The sequence below is a fragment of the Procambarus clarkii genome, chromosome 53, assembly GCF_040958095.1.
Source record: "Procambarus clarkii isolate CNS0578487 chromosome 53, FALCON_Pclarkii_2.0, whole genome shotgun sequence".
Lineage (NCBI taxonomy): Eukaryota > Metazoa > Arthropoda > Malacostraca > Decapoda > Cambaridae > Procambarus > Procambarus clarkii.
The window spans coordinates 31,273,762-31,291,738 of record NC_091202.1 but is presented as its reverse complement, the minus strand read 5'-3'; the positions used below and the strand labels follow the sequence as shown (position 1 = coordinate 31,291,738).

The 17,977-nt window shown below is 40.4% G+C and overlaps 1 protein-coding gene across 10 annotated transcripts in view; it reads right to left on the bottom strand.

Moving 5' to 3' along the window:
• Window positions 1-17,977, bottom strand: part of LOC123767128 (MBT domain-containing protein 1) — a 52,823-nt gene that overhangs the window by 6,543 nt on the left and 28,303 nt on the right. For 5 of the 10 annotated variants that reach the window (XM_045756650.2, XM_045756648.2, XM_045756654.2 and 2 more), the window contains 4 exons: window positions 17,242-17,472; window positions 10,859-11,093; window positions 7,680-7,934; window positions 2,502-2,699 (listed from right to left, as the gene is read on the bottom strand). In XM_045756650.2, the coding sequence (XP_045612606.2) occupies window positions 2,502-2,699; window positions 7,680-7,934; window positions 10,859-11,093; window positions 17,242-17,472 (919 nt within the window). The remainder of the gene's footprint in view (window positions 1-2,501; window positions 2,700-7,679; window positions 7,935-10,858; window positions 11,094-17,241; window positions 17,473-17,977) is intronic. The other 5 variants (XM_045756651.2, XM_045756649.2, XM_069304856.1 and 2 more) reach the window with 2 other exon arrangements.

Sequence of the window (17,977 nt, the reverse complement as noted above, 5' to 3'; positions counted from 1 at the left end):
TATGTGAAGTTATCTGTCATATGACACTTTGAAACTACCTGTACTGATGGTTTTGGCATCCATCACCTCACTTAACTTGTTCCACCCAGTGGTATATATTATTGTATATAATATGCAATATATATATTATATTATATTATATTATATACCACCCATCTACAAGGGCCCAATGCAATATGTAGTTTATGTTCTAGATTTCACATAGGAGAAAAAGTATTATGGATTCCTTCATATTTCTCTAATAGCCTTTTGATCTTTTTGCCTCTCCTGGAGTTTATATGATCCTTACAACATTAGCTTAACTATTTGTATTTCTCTACATAGCCTTCTTTATTGTTCTTGGGTTAGAGTGGAGCATTTGGGATGTTCTGCAATTGTTTTCTTCATCTATAGAGAGGACACTGTTCTCATTCCAGTTTATCTCTTCCTCCTTAGTGACTTGCACATATTTCTAGTGCTACTGTGCCTATTTTCTCACAGCACTGGTTTAAGTCTGCATCATCTAACTGACTTTTCCAGCAAATTTCTGCGAGGTCTTGGTTTATTTGTTCCCAAGTTTATTAAAACTAAATTTATCTTACCTGCTTTTATTATAATTTCTCTCAAACAAGGCTCCTCTTGTTTGTTATCTAGATCTTCCTTTTGTTCATGCGTTGCTTGCTGGTGGACTGCAGGTATTAATACCTATCAGTTTATCGACCAGTTTACATAACTCCAATGTCATCACGCTAACTTCTCGTGGGTTATTGAGTAAATTCTCTTACCTTCAGTTGCTCTTTCACCAGCTCAGGAAAAGCCTCCACCTTTTCTAATCTTTCTGATACATCTCTAGAGTAGCCCTATGGAAATACAACCTCATTTAACCTCAGTACTAGCCTTTGCTACTACGGTAATATCTGGCATCTTAAGCTGCATATATTTTATCACTTAACTCCAGAATTGTTTATCTCACCCCATCTATGGTGGTACAAATATTTTCAAGAGCATGTTCCCACCTCCTTTCCTTTAATAATTTAGTTGATTTGCTTTTATGCGCCATTTCATAAACAATCCAATCTATGCCACCTAACCAAAAAAAATTCTTTCTTCCTAATTCCTACCTATATTTAATAATTTTGCGTCATCAATGTTCAGATTAAACTACTGTCTGTCTTCCTTTAACATGTTCGCATTCCCTGGCGGGGCACCCAAATCGCACTGGAAGGTAGGCCGAACATTCCCGGTGAGCACACAGCCCAATGTTAAACTCTCTCACTCACAATGTTTATACTTAATATTAAGACTATGCAAAATTTAAAGCATGATGCCATTTGCATCATCACCCAGTCTGCTTGTTTTGGTCTTATGCCGCATAATGCATCATTAGGATGCAAAAGTGTTAATAGGTCTCGTTTCAATGACCACAATTTCCTATCACTATGCAATTTTCTAGCATTCCTAAGTACTTCTTCCATCTGTTTTGCTCCATTTAGGGTAATATTTAATGGGCAATTCTTTCCTTTTTTTTTATCTACCAATTCTTCTGTAATCACATTGTGTATTGTTATAAGACCATCCACTAACCCAACAATTTTATCTATGACTTCTTTCTATCAACTGTCTTGTTCCAGTTTAGAGGTGTATGACAGATCCTTTCTTATTTCATGTCTGATGTCTGTGCTTGTTTGAGTACTACAATTCTGGCTTCCTTAACAACTTTGCAAACTTTTTCTCTCTGGCCACTTGTGCATAAGTTTGTTGCATATCCTTCTCACACTTCTCTTTCTTTTATTCAAATTCAAATTTTTATTCAGGTAAAAGTACACATTGATGAAGAGTTACAAACATAATGTTGGATTTATAGATAGAGCTAGTACATACAATACCTAAAGCCACTAATACGCATACCGTTTCAGGCAAAATTCAGGCTTTTAGTACAATAACATTTGTAACTCGACCGTTTTTACTAACCAAAATTCTTTTCCCCGTTGAATAACTTTGCCTAACTTATTGTATGTGCTAGCATCTAGATCTGATTTGACTTTTTCTAAAGATTTACTTGATTATTTGTTTTTACACCTCCAGGATCTTTCTTTTTGCTTTCTTGAGCTCTCTTTTTCCTTCATTAATTCCTTTACTTAAAATTCCTGCTTTAGGTAATTTCCTATTCAGACTAGCAGCATCCTGACTCCAAGCTTGCTTGTCTCCTTCTAGAGCTCTCACAGGTTTTCATTAATCCTCCTCAAATCCATAATCATTTCTTCATGAACATGCATAAATTCTCTATTTTTGCCAACCTGTTATGATAACCATTTATGTTCACTAAAGCCAACAAAATGAACATCCCTTGCATTACTGCCTTCATCAATGACTACAGCTGCAAGTGTGTTTGTGTAAAAGTGTGAAAATTGTATGTGTAATCAGATACCTTCTCCTTACACACTTAACCAAAAGAGCTTACACACAAATTCTGCACAATGTTTATTCTTTAATCAATCAATTCTCAAATGGCTGGCACAAACCTGAGGCATCCTCTTCATCTGATTGGTTGTATGAGGTTGGCAACGTTCTTGCCCGAGTTGCTCTTACAGGAAGGGTCTTTGTATTATTAGGTGTGGTTGAAGTGCCACGTGGCGATCTCCTTGCATCTTTCCTACCAGAACTACGTCGACATTTACTGGCTGATGAGGAATGCTCTACCTCTGGTGCTGGGAGAAGGTCTGTCCAGGAGATATTATTTTGTAATAAAATGTTTTTCATGAAAGGTTGCAAGAGCAGTGAAGGAAATGCCAATTAATTCAGACTACCAGATCCCATTCCATCCACAAATCCCTATTAGTGCAAACAAGTTGTAATGAATTCACTTATAAGATAATAACCAAACTGGCATATGGAATTATTTGTTAAATATTTGAAGCAGTCATTTAAGTGTGTGAAGCTTGGAGTAAATTCTACCTAAAACCTTCTCCTTTAGGAAACAGGCTTCCAAAGAAAAACAGCAATTGAATGTTGTAGATACGGTACACCTTTTGGGCCAATTTGCTGAGTCTATTCATGTGAGTATACAGGGCAACGGGCAACAGAAAGCGGCGATGAAGGTTAGATGAAATAATATTTTTTGTTGGCAGAAATTTGTGCATGAGCCTTGAGCCTTTGACTTGGCCAGTTCTGTTACTGTTGTGAGTATTTCTTGTTACTTATATTGTGGATCAGTATTTATGACTTACGTGGTGGTTTCAGTAAGGTTATGTCCAATATATTTTACAACTACTACTGGGCTGTTAAATCTCATGTATAGCCGGAGGATGATAAGGTGAGTATGTGATCATGAAAAAAAAAATGTAATGAAATGCCTCTTCAGGTACAGCCTCATTAGATTCCCTGAAGTTATCTCACTGACATGGCTTACACCCTACTGAATCACATCAACCACAGGAGTCCTGTATGGCCTACCAGAGACCGGAGCCAGAACCTGGCCTCCTCACAGACACACAGGGACCAGGGGATTATTATGATCACTCTCATTGAAAAAATATCCAGAGAGGAAGTGAAGCAAAACAAAAACCAGTGTTGAATGTAATGAAATGCAATTTTCTGCATGAGCTCCGCAGGCTCCTTGAAGCTATCCGAACTGATATGTGCTATAACAATTTGGGGTCATCAGTCACAGGAGTTCTTATGCCTACCGGGAGCCACAAAAAACCAAGGTGAAGAGAGGAGAGAGAGCATCGGATCAAAAACCAGGATGCCTCAGGCGGCGCATGAGCAGGCCAGAGGTGGAAAAACGCACGAGAAAGTTTAAAGAACGGAGTAAGAAATACCAGATGCAAAGAGCGGAAGAGTAAATTGAATCAGCAAGGTACCTCACCGGCCCGATCTGCTGAAAGAGGCGAAGCCGCAGAAAATGCCCCGGGTTTGGACACCGAGCAAGCAGTGACTGAAACCAAGGCTGGGCCAGCCACCATGGGGCCAGAAGGGGAACTCTCTCCCGATAGGACTCCAGCCGAGCTAGAACCCGAAGCAATAGCTGGACCAAGGGAAAGAGGTACAGGTACCTCCACCTCGACCAGTCCTGCTGAAAAGCGTTGACTGCGACGGTTTCGCAGTCGGGGAAGGGCACCACATATACTGGTAGACACCTTGACCATGACAATGCAAAGAGGTCCACTTCTGGGGGCCCGAATGTACGGCAAAGCCAACTGAAGGAGTTGGCGTCGACTGTCTATTCTGTGGACAGGGGAATGAACCGAGGCAGGCCGTCTGCCAGGATGTTGGACACGCCCCTGATATGAAACACACTGAGAGCTAAACCCAGAGAATTCGGCAGAAGAGTCACTTGAAGAGACCAGCCTCAAAGATCCAAGGACCGAAGACCCCCTGACAGGTCAGGCAATGAACCACCGGGGCGCAGCCCGAATGGAGCTGGATCGTAGAGCTTCGAGCAAGCTGAATTCATTGCAGTGAAAGCCACACTGCTGCATTTCACTGCAAACTCTCGCACTGTGCTGTGGGCCCTATGGAGCGATGGAGCCCACTGCCCCACTATGAATGTTGTAACACTGGTTACAAGTCCCAGATGAGAGACAAGGTGTCTATAAACACATCAAGTGAGAGTTCCTGAAAGTGTCAAGGCATGGAACACCAAAAAACCCAAAGAGGAAGCTGGAGATGCAGCAACCAATGCAAGGCCCTCGGAGGACGAACCCAGCGATCATGAGAATGGCAGAAGAGACGGCCTCAAAGGAAACAGAACAGACACCGAAGCCAAACCCAAGCCTGCAGGTAAACCAGCACAGCGAAGTTCAGACTCCCACACAGCTGCTCGAGCAACCGCCGAATGACTCGGGACCTCTTCAGGAACAGCCGAAGGTGGGATTGCAGCCGGAGCAACGCCGCAGGAGGGAGAGACACGGACGCTGTCCGAGAATCTCAAATAAAGCCTGCCTGCTGAGGTAGGTGTGTAACAAAAAGGAGGCTTGGTCAAGGGCCGGGCCGTGGGGACGCTAAGTCTCGAAATCACCTCAAGATAACCTCAAGGTAAGGCCCAGCCAAGTCCGAACCTGGGACAGAACCAAATGGGACTTCCTCCAGTTCACCAGGAACCTGAACCTGGCGAACTGGAAGAGAATCAAACCCCTATCGAGCAGACAGGTAGACTGACTGGGAACACAAACCAACCAGTTGTTGAGGTAGGCCAAAACCTGAACACCTAGCAGATGCAGACGCGCCACCACGACCCTCGTAAGGCGAGTGAAAACACGAGGTGCCAGATTCACCCCAAAGGAAAAGCAACAAAAGTAGTAAGCCTGATGCCCCATCACAAAACCTAACCAGTCCCTGACCTCCAGATGAATGAGGACGTGCCAATATGCATCCCGGAGAGATCCAGACACACCATCCAAGAACCCGGCTCCAAGAGAAGCCAGATCTGGGACAGAGTGGTCCTCCAAAAGGAGGGGGGCAAGGAATCCAATAGATCAGACAGGGACAAGTCCAGAGTGAACCGAAGATCCACACAGTCCTGTTTTGGCACTGGAAACATGCGAGAAACCCACTTGAGGGACAAAGTCATTTCGACCGTGCCCAAGCACACCCACTCCAAGATGACTTGATGGAGCGAAGGGGAAGAAGTCCATCCCGATCCCCTGAGAGGAGGAGTCACACAACGCCACCACAGGGTGGAAGACACGACCCGAAACGTCCACGAATCGTAGGATCAAGCTTGGGCAAACAGAGCCAGCGTCCCTCCCATCACCCCATCAATAAAGCGACCCACAAAAGGGCCAGCGCCTCTTCCATGAAGCCGACGTATGTGCAGAGCAACCTAGCAGCCGAGGCCAATGCCCCAGATGACAGTCTGGCACTCAACGCCTCCACATCCTCAACAAGCCAGCCCGAGGACAGCTTGACAAGGGAAAATAAGTGCAGGATTGAGGCCAGATGCTCACGAGCACGAAGCTCCTCCGTAACCAAGGCAGTCGAAAGGGAGGGTACTTGAGCGTACAACTGAAGCAAGCCATACGAGAAACCACAGGGGTGTAAAGGCACACATTGAGGTGCTCAAAAGCACCCCCCAAGTAAATCTGTAATACCATAATAAGCTCCCACCAATCCAGCGAGCAGGTACGACAAAAACCGTGCCACGCCCAAGCGAAAAGAAAGGGCAGTCTGCAAACCAGGACAATGCCGGAATTTCATAATGCACCCAATATGGGGAGAAGAGGAACCGAACTCAAAAGAGAGCGGGTCCATCACAGAGGCAAAGTCCTGGTGTCGCAGGAAGTACACACCCAGGGCCTCCTGAACCTCCATTGGGGAAATACGAGAGGTGGAAAACCTCCAGAAAGACGAAACCGCGGAACCCAAAGAAACCCAGAAATGCACCGGGTGGGTGGGAGGTGGGGTGTCAGGTAGCAGGCAAACTGACCACCAGTAGCACCTATGAAACTTGGGGGCAACAGAGTAAGACTACAAACACAAGCCAAGCTTGCCTAATAAGAAGCTAAGCAGACCTCTGTCTAAACAAGGAGAGAACGTCAGAGAATGAAAATGAAAATAAAAACAAAACCTTCCGAAGACACAACAAACTGGCAGTCTGAGAGAAACATCGGCTGCTGTGTTTAAGTAAAGCTAGCTGTGCCAGCCGCAGTGTGCCCCACCCAGCCAATACACTCCCCTACCCTGGGCAAGACGGAAAGCCCTAGACCCTCAGATGTACCCCAAGGACAAAGACAATATCAAGCGATGAAGTCCTCAAACAAGGAATGATTCCAGAATTCCTCAGGAAAGATAACCCTGACACGCAAGGGCAGTACACACGGAGCCCCTAGAGAAGGTTACCCTAGGTGCATGCTGCTCCTGTACACTAAGACACCTGGCCACTACACCACACACAGCTGGAATAGCCACACAGGGCAAAAATCCAGAACAATAACCTGAGACCAGAGGTGACTGATATGACCACCAGCACGTCAGTTCAAGAACTGGAGAGGTGGGATGCCGGTTTCCCTATGAGGGTGTAGCGCTACTGAGTGTAAGTGCAAATTGCATGAGAAGTAGCTTATTTGGTTTCTTTCTTTGATAGTTATTTTGATCTTTTGGGATGTAGATTGCACAGGTTAACCAGACAGTAGTCTGTTTTAAGTTGCCTATCTTTCTGGGTCCCTCCCCGGTTGATAGCAATTACGATATATTTTAAATGTAAAGTGCTCATAGGCCATTGCTCCCTACGCCTCTCTGAGGAGACCAGGTTCTGGCTCGTGGTTCCTGGTAGGCATAAGAACTATGACTGATGACCTCAAACTAATGTAGCACATATCCGTTCGGATAGCTTAATGGTGCCGATGGGGCTCCCCACAGAAACTAAAGCACTGATACAACCAAACTCCCCAAAATTCACACAAATATTTCATTAAACAAATAATTCCGGCAGTTATTGTGGCTGTAATCATATTTAAAGTCTACAGTGGCTTGTTTTGCTTTGCTGACTTTCTGGGTGCCTTTCATAGTGAGTGGCATAAATGTGTAACTGTGGAGGCCAGGTTCTGGTTCTCAGTAACTGATATGACCTAGTAGTAAGGCACACTATCAGAGATTAGTAGCTGCAAGGACTCACAAGGGGCTATCCCCAGAAAAATGCCTCTTTGTTGGGCAAATACAGAATCTATAACAAAACACCACATGAATATTCAGATACTTACCCGAGATTTCGTTCTCACTAGATTTGATCTGCATCAGCGGCGATTCCACAAAGCCTGTTCCTACAGTCTGAGCCTTGTCTTTTGGTGGACGACCTCTTCGTTTTTGAGAACCAGCTGTCGTTGAAGCTGGATTACAAGCCAGATTTCCACTAACTTTTACCATTTTCTTGCTGCCCAAAGGTCTGCCCCTTCTTCCAGCTTTCCCAAATTTGGCTCCTCCTTTAACCTTCCTCTTTGGTGCTAAAGATGCAAGAACTGTAATTACAAAAGTTATTCACATCATATTTAAGATTTGCTTATCTTAACTATTGGAACTTTTCTTTATAGGATTTCCAGGAAATGGATGAAAATAGGCCAAGATAAACAAAAAATTTGGTAACAGACTGGCCTAGAAACCAAACTCAATAATCATAGAGTTTAGTTAATGTCAGTTGAAGCTTCTATACATGCCAAAATAACAAATTAAATTCTATAAGGTGTGGAAATTAGTACAGGATGTAAATGTTGTGATATAATGGCCAAGTGGAATGCATGCAAGATATGGTACAGTAACAGAAGGCATATGATGTGCTAGCAAGATATGTAAATGTTAAGCAAATAAGATAATTTAAGGCTAATTGATCACATAAAACATTTGCAATCTGACCAAGCCTTTTGGATATCTGACATCACCCTGATTAGTTTAACCCTTAAAGTACAATATTTGTCAAATAACCCCTGGGCAATGCTGTTATCATCATTATTTAATTTTAGTTCTCATCACCTAGGTTTTATTCAAATGGTATAAATATGGTTACAGTACATATATATGGCTGTCAGGAAGTTAGCTTAAACTCATGAAATTAGTTTTGCTATCTTTTTAATTGCTTGCTATCGACACGATGTTTCCTGTAGATTCCTGACTCCATTTCTGGATTACATTACCAGATAAAATAGCAGCAAAAAGCTGGGTTGCAAGACACTTCCTTTAATCCTTGCACAGTGGCTATGGAAAAATGGCCATACCCGCCTGTGTGCAAAACATAAACAAAATCCCCAAAAATAATTTTGCATTATAGAATTACAAATCTGTATGCAAAATGTAAGAAAAAACAAAAAATGTGTGAACATTTGCATTTTTACTGGGCGGAGGCGTAGAGAAAGGTTGTGCGGTGGTTCTGTGGTGTGGTACCTGCCAACACACGATGCCGACTGCCGACAATGAGGTATGCAAGACACCGACTCCGGTGTTCTCCTCGGATCTTTAATCAATTGTTTAACACTTGTTTCTCTTTATTTACAAGTCTGTGTGTGTTGAATAACTAGATAAATCACATAAGTCACCTTTCCATGATTGGTTTACCTGGTATACCTCATTACAAGCATAAAGAGTTGTCAAACACCATATGAACATTGTTGGTATACGAATCATATAATTATGACAGATTTTTATACAATGATGATGTGTTTATAACGATACAGTAACTGCATTCACACAGTAATGTAACCATGAAACAATAGCTGGATTTTTTTTCATGGGTCAAGATAATCTCCATTACATCTACATAGAGCTATTAAACAACGTTTATTTCCATCATACCGTACATGTAAAACACAGACAATCGTTTCAATCTTTGTATGATAACCGCATTACCCCATGAATCAACATATGATGATAACAGCTATCTAAGGGTTAAATTATGCCAAAATAGATTACATGCAATATAAGTGTACATATTGCATTGTTGGCCTATATACTGTACAGTACTGAACTGAATAACTTTTTTTGTCAATTATGTGCAAATAAATAAAGTTATTTCATACATTGAGAAAACTAAGGTGAAACAGTAAACATACAAACAGTTTTGCTTTTTGCAGGTTGGCATTCAATCCCCGACCATCACAGTGGTCAAGTACCATTCCTTCCCTCCGTCCTATCCCAAATCCTTATCCCTTCCAAGTGCTACTGTATATAGTTTTAATGGCTTAGTGCTTTCTCCTATGACAATACAGTATCCATCTTCAGGGGGTTAATATGACTTTTATCTTCAAATTTCTTCTTCACACCCTTCTTACTCCCAAATATTTTAACTTTTGGAACTTTCCCTTGAAACAATGTTTTGTGTTACACTCACAGCATTGTTTCTGTTAATGCATAAGTGCAAACAATGTCAATGGGTCAAGTCCCCATACAAGAACAGTGTAACGTATTGGAAAATGAAGAAAGGGAAAAGAAATGATGAAAGGAGAAAAAGGGTGAGGGAGGTGTAAGGAGTATGGTCAGGGAAAAGGGAAAGTTTAAAATGAGAGGGAGAGAATGAGAGCAAGGAGGAAAGTAGAAGAGTAGAAGTATAATAGAGATAAAAAGGTGGAAGAGTAGAAAGTAAAGTAGAAAGTAGTAGGTTGCTGCCACCATCCATTCAAGTTAGTTATCTATACAAGACAAGGAATGGAACGTGTCTGCCCAGCAATATTATCTGACGTTACCATGTATCAAGTGTAAGCACAACTAGCATGATCAAACTCACAACAAGATAACTATAAATAGCAGCTTCCTCGTATCACTGCAACTCAGATTTGTTCCAGTTGGCAAATGGAAGTGTAAGTAATGTCTTGTAACATGTGTCGATTGTAACACTGTCGGTCTAACATGTGTTAGAGCAGCATATTTCATATTCTGAGGGATAATATTGAAGTTAACTATTACATAGTCCTCATAGTAGAATTTGATGTGCAGACGAGTTTATTTAGAAGTATTATAAATATTTAAGTGGACAAGCTAAGAATTTAATTGAAGACTGTTAAAAGGGGATGTGGAGAAAAAGTAGTTATAGTTTAAGGAAATGAAAGCATTTTCATGTGGACTTACATAACTGAAGAGAAATTTAGTACTATGTTTAAATGACATTGTCATGCTGAAAGCCTGATCAAAGCACAGAAATGGTGACGGGTGATGAGTGAGTTGGAAAAAGAATTGATTACAAAAACTAAAGCAAAAATGATTACAGACTGTGAAGTTTAATCATTATGAGGAAGAGTGGATTGAGAGGCCTCATTTGATGAATCATTAAAATTATAGTGAATACAGTAGTGGTTTAGTATCTTTGAAATCTACTTAAATGAGCACAGGAGTCGAAAACAAATTAAACAAATGTTTGTAAGGAAAACATGACGTGCACGATAAGAAAACATTATCTTACCTTGAGACTTTGGTCCCTCTAGTCTATAGCCGGACATGTCACACCATCCGACAGGATATATATCAGGCGACTGATAGTCTATCCATTGGTCAAAATCACTTTCCCATCCATCAAAATGCACTTTTAGTAACCTTCCTTTCACTTGCTTCACTGTTGCTACACATACCAATCGAGGGTCCATTAAGTCTGCTGATTCTAGGGCCATACCTTCTTCAAAGCCGTGACTTGGTACTTCCTGAATAATGTTAAAAGTGTTAAAATCTTAAATCAATGTTAGAGCCGTCAACTTTGCTGATTCTAGAGCCTTACTTTCCTTGAAGCCATGACATAGTGCTTCTTAATAATACTAACTGGAATTAAAAATCTTAAGCCATTAACTTGTTATTAATGAAAAGTTAAACAAATATTTACAGAACTGAGTGTAAAGTTGACATCACAATTACTCATCTATTGCAATATATATATTTAATAATACAATAATTTTATTATTATGTACACACATTCAGATTATGAATATAATTTTACCTTAAGGATGCCAACAAGGCCAAAATATCAAAAGCTTTAAAAAATAAGGGGGGATTATTGGAACTTTTAAAAAGAATGCTAAACTAGATTGATAATACAATTCACACATTTGCACTTCATTGGGTAAAAATAACGTTCTGTTATTGTAGCTCTAGAAATTGTATTAGACAATTAATAACTAGCACTAATGTAGTTGCACAAACTACAAACATTGCCTGCACTAAATCATAACCGCCGAGACATTTTATTCCATTTCACAGTCATCTTGTGAGACGGATTACCACTATTATTATAACCGCCTATTATTATAAAAACTCTTCCCTGAAATTACCTTTCCTGAACCATCACTGCCTGCAAAATGGCATACAGCTCACAGGGGTTATCCTGGGGTAAGAGTTTCGAGCAACAAACACAGAATGCATATGAATTGTGCCAGATTATTGGTCTTAACCTGTTTGACAGGGAATTTGTCTCGATTCCACTAATACGAACAACATGAACATGATTCCCTTGTGGGGATGACAGATTTTATACTGGGAAGAAGTGATCACAGATACAACCATGTGCAATTAAGGTACAGGGAAATAAATTTATTACATTTAATCCTAGTACACAATTTGAGGGATTTCTCTATACAGTACTATAAGAACTGCAATACACCAAGCTATCGGAGAGAGCGATCTGTAAGAAATTATCATCCCTGTGGATGATACTAAACTGTGAGAGTTGCCCCCTAATCTTAACACTTTCGCGCTATCTGGACGCGCCGGCGCGTCCCGTTTCGTCTAACGCTAACGCATAGTGGACATAAAGTTGAGTCCTCTTTTAAAATATTTGTATAAAATTCAATTTTTATCCGATTTACTTTGGGTTTGTTTCAAACTGCGCGCTATGAGGCTCTCTTTCTCACCACTAGGCTGCATGGTACAATAAGTTCATGAAAGGTGTGGATAACTTCGATCAAATGGTATTTTGTCCCAAACGGGTTGCAGGTGGGTGACTTTAGCCGTTTATACTGGTAATGCTTCCCCCATATCATGTATTATATGCATATGTCTGTTTAGGGAATTTTATTCCGATCAATATACAACCAAAAATAACTGTGTGCAACAAGTATAAACTTGACAAACATAACAAAAGTAAAAACATTTCGTGTGTGTTTGACGCTCACTGATATGTTCCAGCGTTGTTTTATATTTGGCGCTATTCTAACTTACGCTTTGTTGATATTTTTTACCTATGGGCACATAGAACATTCTATTGCGAACACATTGACACAAAAATGAATGACGTACATAGAAAATTAATGTCATGAGAGTGAAATAAGTATAAACTTTCAAAGCGCCGTGCGTCGTCCCGTCACCGATACCGGGTAACAATTTCACCACTTCCCACACTCTTGCGGGCGGGCCGCATCATTATTCTACGCTTATATTCATATCACCGTGTTGGGAATTTCATTGCGAGTCCATTGATACCAAAATTAACGCTGTAGAATAAGTGTGGAGGTGATTACAATCCCAAGAGTAAAAACATTTTGTTGCTGATGGGCGCTCATGGCGAGTCATCTTCGTAGTTATTTATTTGGTGCTGGTATCCCTATACGTTTCGTGACTTTTTTTACTGATGTTCTTCTAGAGAATTTTATTGCGAACACGTTGGTACCAAAATGAAATACGTAGCATGAGAACTAAGGTCAGAAGAGTAAAAAGAGTATACACATTTTTGTTTTTACGCTTAAGCGATAAAAACGCAGCGCGCACATTCGGTTGGCTGAGTGACCTTTGCGGAGAGCGCGAAAGTGTTAACACTGCAATTATATGACATGCTTCACTATACGGCTTCCTAACATTGATACAATTCAAACGTTACTCAGGACACCAATTTGCGTGCACAACAATAAAATTTACACGTGTGGAAATACTGGTAATCACTTACACATGCTTGCTCTACTTAGTGGCACTCCTGAGAGCCTTCGCTCAAGCTGGACACACCAACTTTGACCTAAGATTCTCTCCAGTCTCGCAGATACACTGCACACCTATTGCAGATGACTGGAAGTGGGTGTGCAACAGGGCTACCAAGTGGGCACCATGAAGGTGAGACAAATGTTACACAATGATATATCTTGAGGTTATTTTGAGATGATTTCGGGGCTTTAGTGTCCCCGCGGCCCGGTCCTCAACCAGGCCTCCACCCCAGGAAGCAGCCTGTGACAACTGACTAACACCCAGGTACCTATTTTACTGCTAGGTAACAGGGGCATAGGCTGAAAGAAACTCTGCCCATTGTTTCTCGCTGGCGCCCGGGATCGAACCCGGGACCACAGGATCACAAGTCCAGCGTGCTGTCCGCTCGGCTCCCTGTATGATGTTGTATGTACTTGTGCATCTCCACAATGCAGCAGGCCACAGAAAAATCCAATTGCCTAAGTATTGTAGAACAGGTTGAGAACCATGAGTGGTGTCTCGGAAACAGGAAGGGACAGGGAATTTGAAAAATAACTGAGCTAAAAGAAATGTGTACAAGTGAGGAAAAATCTGAAAAGTGAAGTTGTTACTGTATTTCAAAACAAAAGCAGTGTTAACAACAAAGATGGCCACTGCCACAGGGAAGGACAACACAACAACATAAATATTTCAAAGGTTTGTCTGTACAAGAAATAATGTAAGATGGTTTTCTTGGCTGGATAGTGATTAAGGATTTACTAAAGAATCACGAAGGAAAATTTCTTAAATTAAAACAAAAAATTAAGATATCAATAATTAATTTTCTAATTTAAAAATAGTATTTTCCAGCTGGATAAGGAAATTACTAGCTTGATTGAAAAGGTATAGAGACAGGAAGAACAAATCAAGGAACTAGTGAAAGAAAATGAGATATGGAAAATGAAGAAGGGTGAATTTGAAGAAATTAACAGGAAAATATTCAAACATGGTGAACAACTCAAAGTAACTCTACAGGCGAGTCCAAACATGAGTTAGGCAAGGATATGCTAAGAGAAACTTCACTGACAGCTCAAATAAAGGAAGTTAATAATGGACTGGAAAAGTACAGAGGTAATAAAAGAGACTTATGCACTATTTGTAAATGAGAAAGAAATGATCAAAGAAGCATACATGGAATTCAAAAACAGAAATGAGCAAATAGATGTAGATATTAGACAAGTAATTGGGAAAACCTGGATACTAACAGTAAATTAATATGAAACACTGCACATAAAAGTTTATAATAACTTTTGGGTGTTTACAAAAGGAAATACCATCTAGGATAGTTAGAGCAGCAGAAGGGGAAAAAATTATTGAGAAAATAGTAGGCTTAGGAGAAGGCCTCATAACAAAGGAAAATATCAGTGATTTTAGGAAGATAGGTAAATATATAAAATACAAGAATTGCCCCTTAAGGGGTGATATTTAATGGAGTGAAACAAATGACAGGGAATTGCATAATGATGAGACTGGGAAACCATGGTCTTTAAAACTGGACCTTTCAAAAGAAGATAAAATAAAGCTAACTTTGATGAAGCAAAATGTCTAAATGTGAGTAGGAAAACAAATTATACAAGATGATAGGGACTGGGAAGTCTCTGGAATCGCACATAAAAGTAACCCAACAAAATCATTAGAGGAAGGGGGAAGTAAAGGTCAAAGGAAGATGGGGAACATGTTCATGGAAATTCTTTATACTAACATAGAGGGTAGGGGGGGGGGGGGTGAGATTAAAAATACTGGAGTTAAACAAGACAGTTTAATGTGTTAGATATTATTGCACTAACAGAAACAAAACTTGAAGACAACATTTTAAATGAGGCTATTTTCATGAGGAGCTCCTCAATTTGGGGAAGTGACAGAAAATTGGGAAAGTGGAGGAGTTGTTGTGCTGTGAAAGAATACCTGAAGATAGAAGAACTAATAATCGACAACCCATTAGTAGTTGAATAATGATGTCCGACGATCTAACGTTTAGGGAGCATAACCAAGCAAATATTGCATCAGGAAGAAAAATGATAGGATGGATTATGAGAACTTTCAAATCCAGGGATCCCATTACGATGGTTGTACTCTTCAAGTCACTGGCGTTTTCCCGTCTCGAGTACTGCTCAGTACTCACTTACCCCTTCAGAGCAGGAGAGATTGCTGAAATTGAGGGAATACAGAGAACATATACGGCACGCATAGACGCGATAAAGCACCTAAATTATTGGGATTGTCTCAAGTTCTCCAAATGTACTCACTAGAAAGGAGACGAGAGAGATACCAAATAATATACACGTGGAAAATACTGGAAGGCCAGGTACCTAATCTACACAGTAAAATAACAACGTACTGGAGTGAATGATATGGAAGAAAATGCAGAATACTGTAGAAACAGTGAAGAGCAGAGGTGCCTTAGGCACAATCAGAGAACACTGTATAAACATCAGAGGTCCACAGCTGTTCAATGTCCTCCCAGTGACTATAAGAAATATTGTCGGAACAACCGTGGACATCTTGAAGAGAAAACTAGACTGTTTTCTAAAAGACGTTCCGGACCAAACGGGCTGTGGTGGGTATGTGGGCCTGCGGGCCGCTCCAAGCAACAGCCTGGTGGACCAAACTCTCATAAGTCAAGCCTGGCCTCGGACCGAGCTTGGGGAGTATAAGAACTCCCAGAACCCCATCAACCAGGTATCAACCAGGTATCTAGTTGACATAATGGCACTGTAGATTTAGAATCAATATATAAATGCCTACAGCCCACCAGCCAGCAACACATGGACAAAGGTGGAGCTCGATGACAAACAAGAGGGCCTCATAATAATTATGAGAGATTATAGTAAGAGCAGATAAAGATTAATCACAATTGTTAGCACTTGGTGACTTTAACTTGAAAGTAACAGACTGGGGGGGGGGGGGGGGGGGGACGACGACGAAGCAAGAATGGAGGACATTAGGACAGGCATATTTGTAAAACTCATCCTAGAGACATTCACTTATCAACATATTAAGCAAGCCACGAGAATGATAAATTTAATATTCACCGTGAAAGAGAAGAAGATATTTAACATTCAGTACATTCCTCCCTAGGAAAAGAGCAACAATATACGCTTGGAAGTAAAATATTGAATACGTTATAATTTAGAAGATAATGGGGAAAATGAAACAGTTGATAAATTTGAATTTAGGAGAGGACACTATGGAGAACTTAGCAAATTCTTAATTTGCTAATGTCGAGAGGACTGAGACTCTCAATCTTAGAGAAGAAGAAGAAATAAGAGGCGATAACTTCATACAAGATTTTGAAGGGAATAAAGTAAATAAAGGAAACCAATTTCAATTTAATACAGGTAGGACAAGGGGACACCAGTGGAAGCTGGATATGTCAATGAGTTGAAGAGACAAAAGGAGCTCTTGTTCCCTGTATGGGTAGTAGGAAAGTGGAATGCACTGGAGGAAGAGGAGGAGGAGGTTGCTGAAGCCAATTCCATCCACAATTTTGAAAAGAAATATGATGAAAACATTAATATTTTGAGGGGGTAATTAACATGCCAGGTATAAACAGCTAGGAGACAAGAGTATAAAGAGATAGATCTTACCCCCACATACAGTCATTGATAGGTAAGCACTGTACAAGTTTCCTTCGTACTAACACCATATTGTCATGCCGTACAGAAATGAGTTGCTAGCATTATACATACCGTACAATTTCTCTTCATACTAACATACTGGCAGACCATACAGACATGAGCAACAGAGAAATACACATTTAAAAGCTTGACCTTATTTTCTGGACACAAGAGTAGAATAAAAAGTAAGATGTAGGCTTACAACAAGAAATGACAGGACATAGTATACAAAAAAAGTAATCTTGCTTCTTACTCTGTTGAAGAGTGCTGGTGGTGCTGCCGTGGCCTGAGTCTTTTTGAGGTAAGTAAACCACGAGAACTGTCCCTCATAGCCTCTCGGGGGAGTTAGGATAATGTTGTTCATCTCACAGTATCCAGCAGGAAAGACGCATGGGGATGTAGCATGGTAGCAAAACCAGTCTGAACACGTGTTATCCGATTCATAACTATCTATTCTTATCATGAGGTAGTTGTTGTGGAGGACCTACACAGAATACAGAGAACAATACACTCAAAGCAGGATCCTTCATATAATCAAAGTGTAGGTTAATGGTCAACCTTCAAAGTACCATTAATTGAAATTTACCATATAAAATCTTGCCCGAAACGCTATGCATACTAGTGGCTTTTGGTATTGTATGTACTATCTCTATCATTAAATCCAACATTATGTATGTAACTCAATGTATGTACCTTTACCTGAATAACAAATCTAAATCTAAATCTAAAAAATCTTGATAAATGGGTTTATAAACAGTCAAAAATCTTTACTTGCTTGCATGCATGAGAGTAAAATATGTACTGTGTTAAATATAAATGCTTCATTACTGGTAATATGAACATCTAACCAGGACATATTTAAAAAAATACTGGTATACCTCATATTAAATTAAATAAAGGAAAAGTTATAAATAAACTGAATACTGTCAGAAGGGCCAGGGGCAGATCAAAGGGAAACTGATATACAGAAACATTATGGATAATAAATT